At 52.7% G+C, this 18,222-nt stretch overlaps 1 protein-coding gene across 2 annotated transcripts in view; it reads right to left on the minus strand.

Annotated features, from left to right (window-relative positions):
- The window catches only part of zmynd12 (zinc finger, MYND-type containing 12), an 83,327-nt gene that overhangs the window by 10,115 nt on the left and 54,990 nt on the right, over window positions 1-18,222 (minus strand). For both annotated transcript variants that reach the window (XM_038821465.1, XM_038821464.1), the window contains exon 7: window positions 15,920-16,046. In XM_038821465.1, the coding sequence (XP_038677393.1) occupies window positions 15,920-16,046 (127 nt within the window). The remainder of the gene's footprint in view (window positions 1-15,919; window positions 16,047-18,222) is intronic.

The following is an 18,222-nucleotide window of genomic DNA, read 5'->3' on the forward strand; positions in this document are numbered from 1 at the left end:
TCGTGCGACTCGACCAATGTAGTCTACCTCATACGCTGCAGGAAAGGATGTCCCGAAGCGTGGTACATTGGCGAGACCATGCAGACACTGCGACAACGAATAAACGGGCATCGTGCGACTATCAACAGGCAGGACTGTTCCCTTCCAGTTGGGGAACACTTCAGCAGTCAAGGACATTCAGCCTCTGATCTCCGGGTCAGCATTCTACAAGGAGGCCTTCAGGAGACGCGACAACGCAAAATTGCTGAGCAAAAACTTATAGCTAAGTTCCGCACGCATGAATGCGGACTCAACCGGGATCTGGGATTCATGTCGCATTACATTCGGCCCCCACCAACAAGCCTGGACTTGCAGAGGCCTACCGACTGAACTGGCTTGGGACAATTCACACCTCTTTAACCTGGAGTTACCTCTCTCTCTGCATCTTTGATGATTTGATTGCCTGCAGGTGCTCGCATTCCGGGGCATCTCTGACTGTGTCTATATAAACATTTCTGGAACAAGCCTTTCCATTCACCTGAAGAAGGAGCCGTGCTCCGAAAGCTCGTGTTTGAAACAAACCTGTTGGACTTTAACCTGGTGTTGTAAGACTTCTTACTGTGCTCACCCCAGTCCAACGCCGGCATCTCCACATCATGATAAATTGCAATAGTGACCAAAAAATTGCCCTTAGTGTTGGGTGGGGTTACTGGGTTATGGGGTTAGGGTGGAGGTGTTGACCTTGGGTAGGGTGCTCTTTCCAAGAGCCAGTGCAGACTCGATGGGTTGAATGGCCTCCTTCTGCATTGTAAATTCTATGAAATGTGAATTAAAGGCAAACTGTGGTTAAACACACCACATTGCACGATAAATGGCTGATACAACCAAGACAAATTCCAAAGATTTCTCAACAACCCTCCCAGACGTCGATAACACTGAGTCAACTAATCTCACTAAAACTCTGTATCTCATGAGGGATTCAAGTCTTCAATTTTGAAGATCTATAGCCTTATAATTCTATACAAAAGTCGCTCCAACTTACATGGCCTCAAAATTTTCTTCCAAGACTCCATTCCCCTTGATTCTCCAAGTCTGCATTCCAGCACCAATTCACAAGCACAACCTCAGCTTTTCGGCCAAGCCAAGCAGAACACTACTGATTCAAAGAGGTACCTTCACCCCAATGGCCCACAGCACAGAGGGCCACCATCCCTCTGCCTCCTTTGATTACTAGGTCTTCTCTTGAGCTTTGTCCACTTAAGGCCTGCGAACTGCAGCTGCTTTTCTGCTTAGAATCTCTTTCTCTACTCTTTCTTCTTAACTGGAACTGCTCCCTGTTCCCTGCCTGGGACTCTTTTGGGACCACCCTCGGCCCAAAGAAGCACAAAGATGCTGGATTGCACAAGTGCCACCTGCTCCCAGTTGCACATGTGTGAAATTCCCAAGTTGGGTGTTGTAGTCTCCCACCCCTAGTCAGGAGTCTAGTGGATCACGGTTTCTTGACACTTTATGCAGAATGGTTATAGTATGGAATAGAGAGACGTTGAGGCAAAGAATAGATAACATTTAAAATCGCGAACATAGTTCTGGCGGCTGTCACAAAGAACTAGCTGAATGGCTTTCTGGCTGTCCTTAAGCTGAGAGGATCAAGCAAGTTTGTGATGGCCTACAATGTCAAGTAACCTATGAATTCACTACCTGGGTTCAGAGGTGATGAATGGTCATTTTGGTGAAGTATCAAAGCATTGTAACTCCAGAGGAACAGTATCACAGCAAGAATTGGTGACCAGAAGTGAAGGGGCAAAATTGGAACCAAATTATGTTTTATTTTATTGAGAGGAGCATAAGATTTTCCTTCACATACATACATGTATGGGACTTCTGGTGGCAGCACGGAGGTGGAAGTCACACGTTGGGTGGCTCTTGCTCAAGGCTCGGCTTTTTGGACTTTAATGCTCAGGAAGGGCTGGGTGAGTCAGGTTTTCCATTCGGGGTTTGATAGTAGAGCTCGGGGGTTAGCGGTGTTGGTGGGTAGGGTTTCAGATGGAGAAGGTGGTGGCAGACCATGGGGGGGGGGGGGGGGGGGGGGGGGGCAGGTACGCAAGTGTGACGTAGGCTTTAGAGGGGAGGTTGGTGGCACTGGTCAATGTATATGGCCCCAACTGGGACGATGTAGGGTTTGCGAAGAGGGTGCTGGCTGCCATCCTGAACTTGGACACTCGTGAGTTAATAGTAGGGAGGATTGGAATATGGTGCAAGAGCCGTGGATGGACAGGTCGCAGCCGCGCTCGCTGGCCTAGTCCAGGGGGTGCTGCTGACTGGGCTCAAGAGAGAGATGGGAGTGGGACCCAGGAGGTTCCTGCATCTGAGGGAGCGGAAGTATTCATTTTTCTCCTCAGTACATAAAGTGTATTCAACAATAGACTTTTTTGTGGTGGGGAAGGAGTTACTGGCTGAAGTCAAGGGATCGGAGTACTCTGCGATAGCGATCTCGGATCATGCACCACATTGGGTGGATGTGGTCTTGGAGAAGGGGGTGGCCCAGAGGAAGGGGTGGAGAATGAATGTGGGGTTTTTGGGGTCCTAAGTTTTTGTGATAAAATTGGAAAGGTGATTGAGGAATATGTGTTCAATTGTACTGGGAACGTTTCGCAGGCGGTGATGTGGGAGGCTCTGAAGGCAGTAGTCAGGGGGGAGATGATCTTGTTTAAGGCCAAGGTGGACAAGGAAGAGAGGGAGGAGTGCCAAAGGTTGATAGATGAGATGTTGGAGGTGGACAGGGGGTATATGGTGGATGATGACCTGGCCCTCCTGGACAAGAGGAAGGAGCTTCATGCAAAGTTTGACCAGTTGTCTGCAGGGAAGGCAGTGCGCCAATTGAGTCGGATGAGGGAAGCAATCTATGAATATGGGGAGAAGGTGGGACTGACCAGCTCTGGAGTGAGGCAGCGGTGAGGGAGATAGTCCAGGTACGGGATAGGGCAGGGAAGTTAGTGGTGGCTCCGAAGCAGATATAAAAATAAAATAAATTTAGAATATCCAATTATATTTTTCCAATTAAGGGGCAATTTAGTGCGACCAATCCACCTACCCTGCACATCTTTGGGTTGTGGGGGAGCCGTGCTCCGAAAGCTCGTGTTTGAAACAAACCTGTTGGACTTTAACCTGGTGTTGTAAGACTTCTTACTGTGCTCACCCCAGTCCAACGCCGGCATCTCCACATCTTTGGGTTGTGGGGGATGAAACCCACGCAAACACGGGGAGAATGTGCAAACTCCACATGGACAGTGACCCAGAGCTGGAATTCGAACCTGGGTACTCAGCGCCATAGGCAGCAGTGCTAACCACTGTGCCTCCGTGCCGCCCAGGCTCCAGAGCAGATTAATAATGTTTTTGAGGGGTTTTATGAGAAGTTGTACAGGTCGGAGCCGCTGGGAGAGGAGTGAGAGATGAGGGACTTTCTGCATGGGTTGGAGTACCCGAGATCGGGAGAGGGCTGAGCGGGGCCGGTGGGGGAGCAGGCGGTAAAAGAGGCAATCGGGAGGATGCAGTCAGGGAAGGTGGCAGGCCGGATGGGTTCCCAGTGGAGTATTGTAAGACGTTCAAGGACAAGTTGGCACTGCTGATGGTGGGAATGTTTGAGGAGACGAAAGGTCGGGGTATTTTGCCACAGATGTTGGGACAGACTTCGATTTCTATGCTGTTAAAAAAGGACAAGGAACCAGTGGAGTATAGGTTGTATAAGCCCAAATCCCTATTAAATGTAGATGCCAAGATATTGGTAAAGGTGTTGGCGGCAAGGTTGGAGGGGTGCCACCTGAAGGTGATAGGAGAGGATCAGACAGGGTTTGTGAAGGGAAAGCAGCTGTTCTTGAATATTATTTTTTTTTAAAATAAATTTAAAGTACCCAATAATTTTTTTCCAATGAAGGGACAATTTAGTGTGACCAATCCACTTACCCTGCACATCTTTGGGTTGTGGACCCACGAGAATACAGGGAGAAAGCGCAAGCTCCACACAGTGACCCAGGGCTGGGATTGAAACCGGGTCTTCGGTGCCGTGAGGCTGCAGTGCTAACCACTGCGCCGCCGTTCCGCCCTAACTGTTCTTGAATGTTAGACGATTGTTAAATGTGATCACGTGACCGATGGATGGGAAGGAGATGGAGCTGGTGGTGGCACTAGATGTGGATAGGGTGTTAGATCATGTAGAGAGGGGATATTTGATGGCGGTCCTGGAAAGATTTGGGATCAGGTCAAGATTTATGGCATGGGTCAGGCTGCTGTATAGGGAGCTAGTGGCGAGTGTTTGCACGAACAACATGAGCTTGGGGTATTTTTCTTTGCACCAGGGGGCTAGGCAGGGGTGTCCTAGGTCCCCCTGCCGTTTGCATTGGCGATAGAGCCGTTGGCCATCACTCTAAAGAGCTCGGGGCTGTGGAAGGGGATAGCGAGAGGGGGATGTAACATAGAGTATCCCTGTATGCAGGCGATTTGCTTCTGTACATCTCAGAGCCGAGTACGTTGATGGGGAATATAATGGGCCTGCTTCAAAGATTCGGGTCGTTCTCGGGGTATAAATTGAACCTAGGTAAGAGCGAGTATTTTATGGTGTGGGGGTGGGGTTGGGGGGGGGGCCTGCCACTTAGTAGGGTGGCAACCCACTTACGGTCCTTGGGGGTGCAGGTGGCACATGATTGTGGGGGGTGCTCTGAAGGTATAATTTTACTAGTTTGATGGGGAGGGTGAAGACTGACTTGGCAAGGTGGGACAACTTCCCTCTGTTTTGGCGGGCTGCATGCAGGCAGTTAAAATGAATGTGTTACTGCAATTTCTGTTTCAATTTCAATGCCTACCAAGCTTTCTACCCAAGTCTTTTTTCAAGAAAGTGGAAAAGATGGTCACCTCATTTATTTGGGGGGGGGGGGGGGGAGGGGGGGAGAAGGTATCCAGGATTAGGAGGGTGGTCCTGCAGAGAGGGTGACAAGGGGGGTAGGGGAGCCTCCCAAGCTTCTATTATTACTGAGTGGTGAATACGGAGAAGGTGTGGGCCTGGGTCATCGGGGCGAGTCCCGGTGGGTTAAGATGGAGGAGGGCTCTTGATGGGGGTTGGGGTTGAGGGAGCTGGCAACACCGCCGCTCCCAATTGCCCCAGGCAATTAGTCAGGGAGCCGGGTCAGGGAGGATGCCGATTAGGGGAAATCATAGGTTCGAGCCGGAGAGACTGGATGTGAGGTTTCGGAGGTGGGAGGAGAGGGGGATGAGGGCAGTGATGGATCTGTTCCTGGGGGGACGATTTGCGAGGTTGGAGAAGCTGGGAAAGAAGTACGAGTTGGCGCAGGAGGAAGGTTTTACGTACCTATAAGGCCAGGATTTGCAAGGAAGGAGTTCCCGACTTTCCCGATAGCGGCAGCCCCCTCGCTGTCAGAGGAGGTTCTGTTGGCAGGGGAATTGGAGAGGGGGGTGGTATCAGCGACATTCTATGGGAAGATTTTGGAGGAGGATAGGGTGTCCATGAAGGGGATTAAGGCTAAGTGGGAGGAAAAGCTGGGGAGGTAATGGAAGAAGGTTCGTGGTATGAGGTGCTGCAAAGGGTGAATGCCTCAACCTCATGCACGAGGTCTGATACAATTGAAGGTTGTGTATAGGGCACGCTTTACAAAGGCAAGAATGAGCTGGCTCTTCGAGAGGGTGGAGGATGTCTGTGAGCGGTGTGGGAGGGGCCCCGCAAACTATGAACATATTTTTTGGTCATGTTCGAAGCTGGAAAGGCATAGGAGGGAGGTACTTAACAACATTTCGGGGGTGATGCATGTGGACTTGGAGCCGGGTCCCCTAGAGGCCATTTTCGGGTGTCGGACCGGCCCGAGTTGCAGGAGCGTATGGGGGCAGACATTGTAACCTTTGTCTCGCTGATTGCTCATAGGCGGGTCTGTTGGGGTGGAGGTCAGCTTCTCCACCATGTGCCTCGGCATGGCGGGGAGACCTGCTGCACATACATGTATACTTGTGATCTCAAGAGATGGAGGCATCTGATCAATAGTTATTTATCAATAACTAATACACACCCAACACACATACACTACTTATTACAGTGGTGTCAATTATACTCACAATCGACAAACTCTTCGGGCCACCATTCTCTGAATTCTTAATTAGTTTCAATTGTTAATTAAAGTATGATGTGGAGATGTCGGCATTGGACTGGGGTGAGCACAGTAAGAAGTCTTACAACACCAGGTTAAAGTCCAACAGGTTTGTTTCAAACGCTAGCTTTCGGAGCACTGCTTCTTCCTCACCTGATCCTCACTTTGGATACTGTTGGAGGGGGGGGACTTACCAGGGTAAGTCATGGGGTACAGGTCTCTGGCACAGAGTCTGTCCCTGTTGCTCAGAAGGGAAGGGGGGAGAGGAGTAGAGCATTAGTCATTGGAGACTCCATAGTTAGGGGGATAGATAGGAGATTCTGTGGGAACGAGAGAGACTCGCGGTTGGTGTGTTGCCTCCCAGGTGCCAGGGTCCGCAATGTCTTGGATCATGATCCTTAAGGGGGAGGGGGAGCAGTCCCAAGTCGTGGTCCACATAGGTACCAACGACATAGGTAGGAAAAGGGATAGGGATGTAAGGCAGGAATTCAGGGAGCTAGGGTGGAAACTTAGATTTAGGACAAACAGAGTTATTATCTCTGGGTTGTTACCCGTGCCACGTGCTAGCGAGACGAGGAATAGAGAGAGAGCAGTTGAACACGTGGCTACAGGGATGGTGCAGGAGGGAGGGTTTCAGATTCCTGGATAATTGGGGCTCATTCTGGGGAAGGTGGGACCTCTACAAACGGGATGGTCTACACCTGGACCAGAGGGGTACCAATATCCTGGGGGGGAAATTTGCTAATGTTCTTCAGGAGGGTTTAAACTAGTTCAGCAGGGGATTGGGAACCTGAATTGTAGCTCCAGTGTACAGGAGGTTGAGAGTAGTGAGGTCATGAGTAAGGTTTCAAAGTTGCAGGAGTGTACCGGCAGGCAGGAAGGTGGTTTGAAGTGTGTCTACTTCAATGCCAGGAGCATCCGGAATAAGGTGGGTGAACTTGCGGCATGGGTTGGTACCTGGGACTTCGATGTTGTGGCCATTTCGGAGACATGGATAGAGCAGGGACAGGAATGGTTGTTGCAGGTGCCGGGATTTAGATATTTCAGTAAGCTCAGGTGGTAAAAGAGGGGGAGGGGTGGCATTGTTAGTCAAGAACAGTATTACGGTGGCAGAAAGGACGTTTGATGAGGACTCGTCTACTGAGGTAGTATGGGCTGAGATTAGAAACAGGAAAGGAGAGGTCACCCTGTTAGGGGTTTTCTATAGGCCTCCTAAAAGTTCCAGAGATGTAGAGGAAAGGATTGTAAATATGATTCTGGAGAGGAGCGAAAGTAAAAGGGTAGTTGTTATGAGGGACTTTAACTTTCCAAATATTGACTGGAAACGCTTTAGTTCGAGTACTTTAGATGAGTCCATTTTTGTCCAATGTGTGCAGGAGGGTTTCCTGACACGGTATGTAGATAGGCCAACGAGAGGCGAGGCTATATTGGATTTGGTACTGGGTAATGAACCAGGCCAGGTGTTAGATTTGGAGGTAGGTGAGCACTTTGGTGATAGTGACCACAATTCGATTATGTTTACTTTAGCGATGGAAAGGGATAGGCATATACCGCAGGGCAAGAGTTATATCTGGGGGAAAGGCAATTATGATGCGATGAGGCAAGACTTAGGATGCATCGGATGGGGAGGGAAACCGCAGGGGATGGGCACAATTGAAATGTAGAGCTTGTTCAAGGAACAGCTACTGCGTGTCCTTGATAAGTATCTACCTGTCAGGCAGGGAGGAAGTGGTCGAGCGAGGGAACCGTGGTTTACTAAAGTAGTTGAAACACTTGTCAAGAGGAAGAAGGAGGCTTATGTAACGATGAGACGTGAAGGTTCAGTTAGGGCGCCTGAGAGTTACAAGTTAGCTAGGAAGGACCTCAAGAGAGAGCTAAGAAGAGCCAGGAGGGGACATGAGAAGTCTTTGGCAGGTAGGATCAAGGATAACCCTAAAGCTTTCTATAGATACGTCAGGAATAAAAGAATGACTAGGGTAAGAGTAGGGCCAGTCAAGGACAGTAGTGGGAAGTTGTGTGTGGAGTCCGAGGAGATAGGAGAGGTGCTAAATGGACTTCCGGTAGCGGCAATGACCAGCTGAGCCGCACGTTCGGAGGCTCCCGAAAAAAACGGACTTCGGGGCTTTTTTAAAGGCCCCCAACGGAGCTTAAGGGGCAAATCCCGACAGGGGAAGAGGCCAGGAGTCGCCCCAGACGTCCCATGGTGCAGACCAGGAGCGGAGCAGGGAGAGAATCGGGAGGAAAAACTCTTGAAAAAAAATCGGGACCCGAAGGACAAAATGGCGGCCGGCGAAAATTTTGAAGAACTGAAGAAGTGGATCCAGGAGCAGCAGACGACTCTGCTACGCTGCTTCCAGGATCTGAAAGTGGAGCTGCTGGAGTCCATCAAGGTAACCAACAGGGAACTGATGGAGACCCAGACGGCCCAGGGGGCTGCGATCCGGGAGCTGCAGCAGCAGGCTGCCGAAAGGGAGGACGAGGTCGTGGCCGTGGTGGGGAAGGTGGAGGTGCACGAGGCGCTCCATAAAAGATGGCAGGAGCGGTTCGAGGAGTTGGACAACCGGTCGAGGAGGAAGAATTTAAGGATCCTGGGCCTCACGGAGGGGCTGGAGGGGTCGGACCTAGCGGCCTATGTGGTGATGATGCTGAACACGCTGATGGGGGCTGGGTCCTTCCAGGGGCCCCTGGAGTTGGAGGAGGCCCACAGAATTCTGGCTAGGAGGCCCAAGCCGAACAAGCCGCCGCGGGCGGTGTTGGTGAGGTTCCACCGGTTCGTGGTTCGTGAATGTGTGCTCCGGTGGGCCAAGAAGGAGTGGAGCAGAAAATGGGAGAACACGGAGGTGCGGATCTTCCAGGACTGGAGTGCGGAGGTGGCGAGGCGGAGGGCCGGGTTTAACCGGACGAAGGCGGTGCTCCACAGACGGAAGGTGAAGTTTGGAATGCTGCAGCCGGCGCGTCTGTGGGTCACCTATAAGGATCAGCACCATTATTTTGAGTCCCCGGAGGAGGCGTGGGCCTTCGTGCAAGCCGAGAAACTGGACACAAACTGAGGGTCCCCCGGATGGGGGATGCTGTAGAATACTGTATTTATTTATACTGTATGTGTATTTGCGGGGTTTAGGGTATGATGTGGGGTGGCCGTAAGGTGGGTGGTTTGATGCCGTACGGGTGTTTTCTTTGTGGGTTTTCTAGCAGGAGTTGGGTGGACGGGTTTGGACTGAGGGGTAAACGGGGTGTTTGGGGAGCTGGTGGGGGGGGACTGACAATGGGAGTGGCCCTGGAGGAGGCGGGGCCCGGCAGGGCGAAAGCGCGGGCTTTCTGCGGGGTCCCCGCGCTGGGAGAGGGAGGGGGCGGGGTTTTCTTTTCCCGCGCAGGAGCGGGGGAGGGTGGACTGGTTGATGGGCACTATGGAGGAGGGGCAGTCCCACGTTGGGAGGAGCCGAAAGTAGGGCGGGAGCCGCCGGGGTCAGCAGAAGATAGCTGGCTCATGGGAGTGCTGTAGAGGGGGGGGGGGGGGCGCGGCTAGGAGGGGTCCTAGCCTGAGGGGGGGGGGTGGGGGGAGGGGTTACCGGGTTGCTGCTGAAACGGTCAGGAAGGAGCTGGAGGACGCAGGGGGTGCTGGAGGGGGGGAGGTGCCGCCGTGGGAAACTGGCAGAGCGTGGGATGCTGGCCGGGGGTGGGCAAGGGATGGGGCATGGCTAATTGGCAGGGGAAGGGGGCAGGGAGCCCTCGGATCCGGCTGATAACCTGGAACGTGAGGGGGCTGAATGGGCCGGTCAAAAGGGCCCGGGTATTTGCGCACCTGAAGGGGCTGAAGGCGGATGTGGCCATGCTCCAGGAGACACACCTGAGAGTGGTGGACCAGGTCCGGCTGAGAAAGGGGTGGGTGGGCCAGGTATTCCACTCAGGGCTGGACGAGAAGAGTAAGGGGGTGGCGATCCTGGTGGGGAAGAAGGTGTCGTTTGAGGCGTTGAAGGTGGTGGCTGACAGTGGCGGGAGGTACGTGATGGTGAGTGGCAAGCTGCAGGGGGAGCGGGTAGTGTTGGTGAATGTTTATGCCCCAAATTGGGACGATGCGGGGTTCATGCGGCGTATGCTGGGCCGCATTCCGGACCTGGAGGTGGGGGGCCTGATCATGGGGGGAGACTTTAACACTGCTGGATCCCCCGGACTGGTAGGAGGTCGGCGGCGGCTAAGGTTCTGAGGGGATTTATGGACCAGATGGGGGGGGGGTGGACCCTTGGAGGTTTGCGAGGCCAAGGGCCAGGGAATACTCGTTTTTCTTCCATGTACATAAGGCCTACTCGAGGATTGACTTTTTTGTCCTGAGCAGGGGGCTGGTGTTGAGGGTGGAGGAAGTGGAATACTCGGCCATTGCCATTTCGGATCATGCCCCGCACTGGATGGACCTCGGGCTGGGGGAAGAGAGGGACCAACGTCCGCTCTGGCGCATGGAGGTGGGGCTGCTGGCAGAGGAGGAGGTGGCCGGGAGGGTCCGGGGGTGTATTGAGAGATACCTCGAGGCCAATGGTAACGGGGAGGTTCGGGTGGGGACGGTCTGGGAGGCATTGAAGGCGGTGATGAGGGGGGAATTGATCTCCATCCGAACTCATAGGGAGAGGGGGGAGCAGAGGGAGAGGGAGAGACTGATAGGGGAGATGGTGCAGGTGGATAGGAGATATGCGGAGGCCCCAGAGGAGGGATTGCTGGGGGAGAGGCGTAGCCTTCAGGCCAGATTTGACCTACTGACGACCAGAAAGGCGGAAGCCCAGTGGAGGAAAGCACAGGGAGCGGTGTATGAACACGGGGAGAAGGCGAGCAGGATGCTGGCGCACCAGCTCCGGAAGCGAGACGCGGCCAGGGAGATTGGGGGAGTGAGGGATAGCGCCGGGAAGGTGGTGCGGAGGGGGGTAGAGGTCAATGGGGTCTTCAGGGACTTTTATGGGGAACTGTACCGGTCTGAGCCCCCGGTGGAGGAGGGTGGAATGGGGCGCTTCCTGGACAGGTTGCGTTTCCCGAGTGTGGAAGAGGAGCGGGTGGAGGGACTAGGGGCGCCGATCGAGTTGGAGGAGGTTGTCAAAGGGATAGGGAGCATGTAGTCGGGGAAGGCGCCGGGGCCGGACGGGTTTCCGGCGGAATTCTATAAAAAGTATTTGGACCTGCAGTGTGGATCATATAGGCCGATTTTGTTGCTGAACGCCGATGCTAAGCTGCTGGCAAAGATCCTGGCCACTAGAATAGAGGATTGTGTGCCGGGGGTCATACATGAGGACCAGACGGGGTTTGTGAAGGGAAGGCAGCTGAACACAAATGTGCGAAGACTCCTCAATGTCATTATGATGCCGGCGGTGGAAGGGGAGGCGGAGATAGTGGTGGCGTTGGACGCGGAGAAGGCCTTCGATAGGGTGGAGTGGGAGTACTTGTGGGAGGTGTTGGAGAGGTTTGGGTTTGGGGAGGGGTTTATTCGGTGGGTGAGGCTTCTCTACGAGGCCCCGATGGCAAGTGTAGCCACGAATAGGAGGAGGTCTGAGTACTTTCGGCTGCATCGGGGTACGAGACAGGGGTGTCCCCTGTCCCCCTTGCTCTTCGCGTTGGCAATTGAGCCACTGGCCATGGCATTGAGGGAGTCAGGGAACTGGAGGGGCATGGTGCGGGGGGGGGGGGGGGGGGGGGGGGGGGGGAGGAGCATCGAGTGTCACTGTACGCAGACGACCTGCTGCTGTATGTGGCGGACCCGGTGGGGGGGATGCCGGAGGTGATGAGGATCCTTGGGGAATTCGGGGGTTTCTCGGGGTATAAGCTGAACCTAGGCAAGAGCGAGGTATTTGTGGTGCATCCGGGGGATCAAGAGGAGGGGATTGGTAGGCTCCCACTGAAGCAGGCAGGGAAGAGCTTCAGGTACCTAGGGGTCCAGGTGGCTGGGAGTTGGGGGGCCCTGCACAAGCTCAACCTCACAAGGTTGGTGGAGCAGATGGAGGAGGAGTTTAAGAGGTGGGATATGTTACCGCTGTCACTGGCGGGGAGGGTGCAGTCCGTCAAGATGACGGTGCTCCCGAGGTTTTTGTTCTTGTTCCAGGGCCTCCCCATCTTTATCACAAAGGCCTTTTTCAGGAGGGTCAACAGCAGTATCACGGGATTTGTGTGGGCGCATGGGACTCCAAGGGTTCGAAGAGTGTTCCTGGAATGAGGCAGGGATAGGGGGGGGCTGGTGTTGCCCAACCTCTGTGGGTACTACTGGGCGACCAACGCAGCGATGGTGCGTAAGTGGGTAATGGGCGAGGAGGGGGCAGCATGGAAGAGGATGGAGGCGGCGTCTTGTGTGGGCACGAGCCTGGAAGCGCTAGTAACGGCACCGTTGCCGCTCCCTCCAATGAGGTATACCACGAGCCCGGTGGTGGCGGCTACCCTCAAAATTTGGAGGCAATGGAGACGGCACAGAGGAGAAATGAGGGGCTCGATGGAGGCCCCGATACGGGGGAACCATCGGTTCATCCCAGGGAGCATTGATGGCGGATTCTGGGGCTGGCACAGGGCAGGGGTTAGGAGGTTGAGGGACCTGTTTGTGGAGGGGAGGTTCGCGAGCTTGGGGGAGTTAGAGGGGAAGTTTGGGCTCCCCCCGGGGAACATGTTTAGGTACATCCAGGTGAGGGCGTTTGCCAGGCAGCAGGTGGAGGGGTTCCCCTTGCTGCCTCCACGGGAGGTGCGGGATAGGGTGCTCTCGGGGGTGTGGGTCGGAGGAGGGAGGATCTCGGACATATACCGGGTGATGCAGGAGGTAGACAGGGCCTCGGTGGAGGAACTGAAGGGTAAATGGGAAGAGGAGCTGGGTGAGGAGATTGAGGAGGGGACATGGGCGGATGCCCTGGAGAGAGTGAATTCCTCCTCTTCCTGTGCGAGGCTTAGCCTCATACAGTTCAAGGTGCTACTTCGGGCTCACATGACCGGGACGAGGATGAGTAGGTTTTTCGGGGGCGAAGGCAGGTGTGCTAGGTGCTCGGGGAGCCCAGCGAACCACGCCCATATGTTTTGGGCGTGCCCAGCGTTGGGGGAGTTTTGGAAGGGGGTAGCAAAGACGGTGTCGAGGGTGGTGGGATCCAGGGTCGAGCCAGGCTGGGGACTCACAATTTTTGGGGTGGCAGTGGAGCCGGGAGTGCAGGAGGCGAAAGAGGCGGGGGTCCTGGCCTTTGCGTCCCTAGTAGCCCGGCGGAGGATCTTTCTCCAGTGGAAGGATGCAAGGCCCCCAAGCGTGGAGGCCCCCCCAAAGGGGGGGGGGGGGGAAGGACGGGGGGGGGGGGGGGGGGGGGAGAACTGTACACATGGGTTTGTGGAGGGTGCTATCTCTCTCCCTTGTTTTTTTTTGTTTTTCTCTTTTCTCTGTCTTTTGGTTTCTGTTTTTTTTTTTGTTTTTTTGTTTTTTTTCCTTTTGTTTGAAATTGCTCTTGCGGCTGGGGGGCACTGTTTACGGGGTGTTACCGCGGGTGTACATTAATAGAGTTATGATGTTTATATTTTGTATTTTGTAAAAACTTCAATAAAAATTATTTATTTAAAAAAAGGAGGTGCCGAATGAATATTTTTTGTCAGTATTCACACAGGAAAAAGACAATGTTGCCGAGGAGAATACTGAGATACAGGCTACTAGACGAGAAGGGCTTGAGGCTCTTAAGGAGGAGGTGTTAGCAATTCTGGAAAGTGTGAAAATAGATAAGTCCCCTGGGCTGGATGGGATTTATCCTAGGATTCTCGGGGAAGCTAGGGAGGAGATTGCTGAGCCTTTGGCTTTGATCTTTATGTCATCATTGTCTACAGGAATAATGCCAGAAGACTGGAGGATAGCAAATGTTGTCCCCTTGTTCAAGAAGGGGAGTAGAGACAACCCGGTAACTATAGACCAGTGAGCCTTACTTCTGTTGTGGGCATAGTCTTGGAAAGGTTTATAAGAGATAGGATGTATAATCATCTGGAAAGGAATAATTTGATTAGAGATAGTCAACACGGTTTTGTGAAGGGTAGGTCGTGCCTCACAAACCTTATTGAGTTCTTTGAGAGGGTGACCCAACAGATGGATGAGGGTAAAGCAGTTGGTGTGGTGTATATGAGTTTCGGTAAAGCGTTTGATAAGTTTCCCCATGGTAGGCTATTGCAGAAAATACAGAGGCATGGGATTCAGGGTGATTTAGCAGTTTGGATAAGAAATTGGCTAGCTGGAAGAAGACAAAGGGTGGTGGTTGATGGGAAATGTTCAGCCTGGAGTCCAGTTACTAGTGGTGTACCACAAGGATCTGTTTTGGGGCTACTGCTGTTTGTCATTTTTATAAATGACCTGGGGGAGGGCGTAGAAGGGTGGGTGAGTAAATTTGCAGATGACACTAAAGTCGGTGGAGTTGTGGACATTGCGGAAGGATATTACAAGTTACAGAGGGACGTAGATAAGCTGCAGAGCTGGGCTAAGAGTGGCAAATGGAGTTTAATGCAGAACCGTGTGAGGTGATTCATTTTGGAAGAAATAACAGGAAGACAGAGTACTAGGCTAATGATAAGATTCGTGGTAGTGTGGATGAGCAGAGAGATCTCGGTGTCCATGTACATAGATCCCTGAAAGTTGCCACCCAGGTTGAGAGGGTTGTTAAGAAGGCGTACAGTGTGTTAGCTTTTATTGGTAGAGGGATTGAGTTTTGGAGCCATGAGGTCATGTTGCAGCTATACAAAACTCTGGTGCGGCTGCATTTGGAGTATTGCGTGCAATTCTGATCGCCGCATTATAGGAAGGATGTGGAAGCATTGGAAAGGGTGCAGAGGAGATTTACCAGGATGTTGCCTGGTCTGGAGGGAAGATCTTATGAGGGAAAGCTGAGGGACTTGAGGCTGTTTTCGTTAGGGAGAAGAAGGTTAAGAGGTGACTTAATTGAGGCAAACAAGATGTTCAGAGGATTAGATAGGGTGGACAGTGAGAGCCTTTTTCCTCGGATGGTGATGTCTAGCACGAGGGTACATAGCTTTAAATTGAGGGGAGATAGATATAGGACAGATGTCAGAGGTAGGCTCTTTACTCAGAGAGTAGTAAGGGCGTGGAATGCCCTGCCTGCAACAGTAGTCGACTCGCCAACACTAAGGGCATTCAAATGATCATTGGATAAACATATGGATGATAATGGAATAGTGTAGATGGGCTTTAGAGTGGTTTCATAGGTCAGCGCAACATCAAGGGCTGAAGGGCCTGTACTGCGCTGTAATGTTCTATGTTCATTCGCAATATTATCTGTATTATCTCTGGATATTTCACATGCATGATTGGCCAAAGGTGGCCATCATAATCCTAAACAAACAAGGATGTGAGCTTTATAAATACAATTGGAAAAGTTTTCAAATCACATTTTGAACCCCTCCAACAGACATCTGTACACCTGTTCAATAATAAACATTCCACCCTCTGGCAATGCTATGCTTCTCATACTGGACACACACAGGTATCAGATTATGATATAATTCAGTTTAACTCTTATTGCTATAACTCTACTTGTAGGCTGGTGACTATACCAGTCATTACAGTTTGTTGGATACACTAAAACATCACTCAATCACTCTGTTGGTCGCTTGGACTGGCTAGTCAGTAATTAATCACTGATTTACTACATGGAGACAATTTGAAATTAATTTTAAACTACTTCAGTTTCCAACCTCCTTTTTTGGAAGGATTGCCCTGCGGTGTAAGCATGTGCTTGGTTTTACTTCCTGCCGATATCACAATTGTGTGTTTGAATATTGTACTTTAAGGAAACAGTTAAATCACAGACCGAAAACATCCTCCAATTCCACAACCATGGTGCCTGGTTCTGGTGAACTGATGCCAGCTTTCCACAGCGTTTTTTGTATCTCCATCTCAACCAGCTCACCCAGGAAAGTGCTCCAGATATTGGTTACCTGGATTGAAAATATAAATCATAATTCTATTTAAATGCAACTGCACATTTAATTACCTTTAATTATGATGTGACCATCAATTCACTACAGACACGATTGGAAGTAAACTGTGGTTTTAATAGTCTTACAACTGAGCCTGCCTGCGACCAGAAGAACTGAGAACAGGCTTACGGCTGCAGCACTTTATACTTCTGGTAATGGGAGGGGCCATGGGCAGAGCCAAGGGTGTAGCCCAGTACAAGCTCATCTCCCCCTATGGGCAGAGCCACGCAATGGCTCACTTGCAGAGCCCACAAGGACATAATACAATGCAATGCAATACAGTGTGAATTACAATACAGTATGATTTCACCACATTCACCCCCTGTAAAAAAAATCAAGTCCGGCAAGGGTGACGGGTCTACAAGTTGAGCCGGTCCGGTGGCCGAGTCGTCCTTTGGGATCAGCAGAGCACCGGGGTTGCAGCCTCTTCGAGTGCCTGGGTGGTGACAATCGGTGTGGGTATGAGGGTGGACTCCAGGGATGTTTCGGTCCGAGCTTCATTCCTGACTGGTGCGACAGGCGACACAGGAAACCTATAGGCACGGGGGCGCCGAGCGTGGGCAGGGAACCTAGAGGCACGGGGGTGCAGGGTGTGGGGGGTTGCGTAGGGTATAGTGTGAGGGGTACCTCGGTGGTGGTGGTGGATCCTGCAGGCGCCAGGTCCCGGAGGGCCGTCGGGGTATTCAATGAAGGTGTATTGGGGGTTTGAATGAAGCAGTAGCACTCTCTCTACTAGCGGGTCAGTTTTGTGTGTCCGGACGTGCTTCCGGAGGAGAACCGGGCCCGGTGTCCTCAACCAGGATGGGAGCGAAGCCCCCGTGGTAGTGCCCCTAGATAAAACAAATAGTCGTTCGGGAGGGGTCTGGTTGGTGGCGGTGCATAGGAGGGACCTTATTGCATGGAGCGCGTCGGGGAGGACCTCCTGCCAATGGGAAGTCGGGAGATTCCTGGACCGGAGGGCCAGTAGGACGGTCTTCCAGACCGTCGCGTTCTCCCTCTCCACCTGCCCGTTCCCCCTGGGGTTGTAGCTGGTAGTCCTGCTCGAGGCGATGCCCTTGTCGAGCAGGTACTGACGCAGCTCGTCGCTCATGAAGGACGAACCCCTGTCGCTGTGTACGTAGCTGGGGAAACCGAATAGGGTGAAGACACTGTGCAGGGCTCTGATGACTGTGTGGGAGGTCATATCGGGGCACGGGATGGCAAAGGGGAAGCAGGAGAATTCATCGATGACGTTCAGAAAGTACACATTTCGATTGGTCGAGGGTAGTGGCCCTCTGAAATCGATGCTCAGGCGTTCAAAGGGCCGGGAAGCCTTTACCAGGTGGGCCTTGTCTGGTCTATAGAAGTGCGGTTTGCACACCGCGCAGATCGGGCAATCCCTGGTGATGGCTTTTACCTCCTCGGTGGAGAAAGGCAGATTTCGGGCTTTGACGTAGTGGGCGAGCCGGGTGACCCCCGGGTGGCAGAGGTCATTGTGGATAGCCTTCAGGCGGTTGTCTTGCGCGCTGGCGCATGTGCCGCGGGATAGGGCATCCGGAGGCTCGTTGAGCTTCCCGGGTCGATATTTGATATCGTAATTATGGGTGGAGACTTCGATCCTCCACCGCAAGATTCTATCATTTTTAATTTTGCCCCTTTGCGAGTTGTCAAACATGAAGGCAACTGATCTTTGGTCAGTGATGAGGGTAAACCTCCTACCTGCGAGGTAGTGCTTCCAGTGCCGTACGGCTTCCACGATGGCTTGAGCTTCCTTTTTGACTGAGGAGTGTCGAAGTTCCGAAGCGGAGAGAGTTCGGGAGAAGAAGGCGACTGGTCTCTCTGCCTGATTCAGAGTGGCGGCGAGAGCGACCTCTGAGGCGTCACTCTCCACTTGAAAGGGGACGGATTCATCCATCGCCCGCATGGCGCTTTGGCGATGTCCTCCTTAATGCAGTTGAAGGCCTGGCGGGCCTCAGCTGACAGTAGGAACAGTGTGGTCTTAAATAGTGGACGGCTTTGTCTGCACACTGGGGGACTCACTGGGCATAATAAGAGAAAAATCCCAGGCACCTCTTGAGGGCCCTGGGACAATGAGGGAGAGGGAGTTGTAAGAGGGGGCATACGGTCCGGGTCGGGGCCCAGGACTCCGTTTTCC

The sequence above is a fragment of the Scyliorhinus canicula genome, chromosome 16 (assembly GCF_902713615.1).
Source record: "Scyliorhinus canicula chromosome 16, sScyCan1.1, whole genome shotgun sequence".
NCBI classification, from domain to species: domain Eukaryota; kingdom Metazoa; phylum Chordata; class Chondrichthyes; order Carcharhiniformes; family Scyliorhinidae; genus Scyliorhinus; species Scyliorhinus canicula.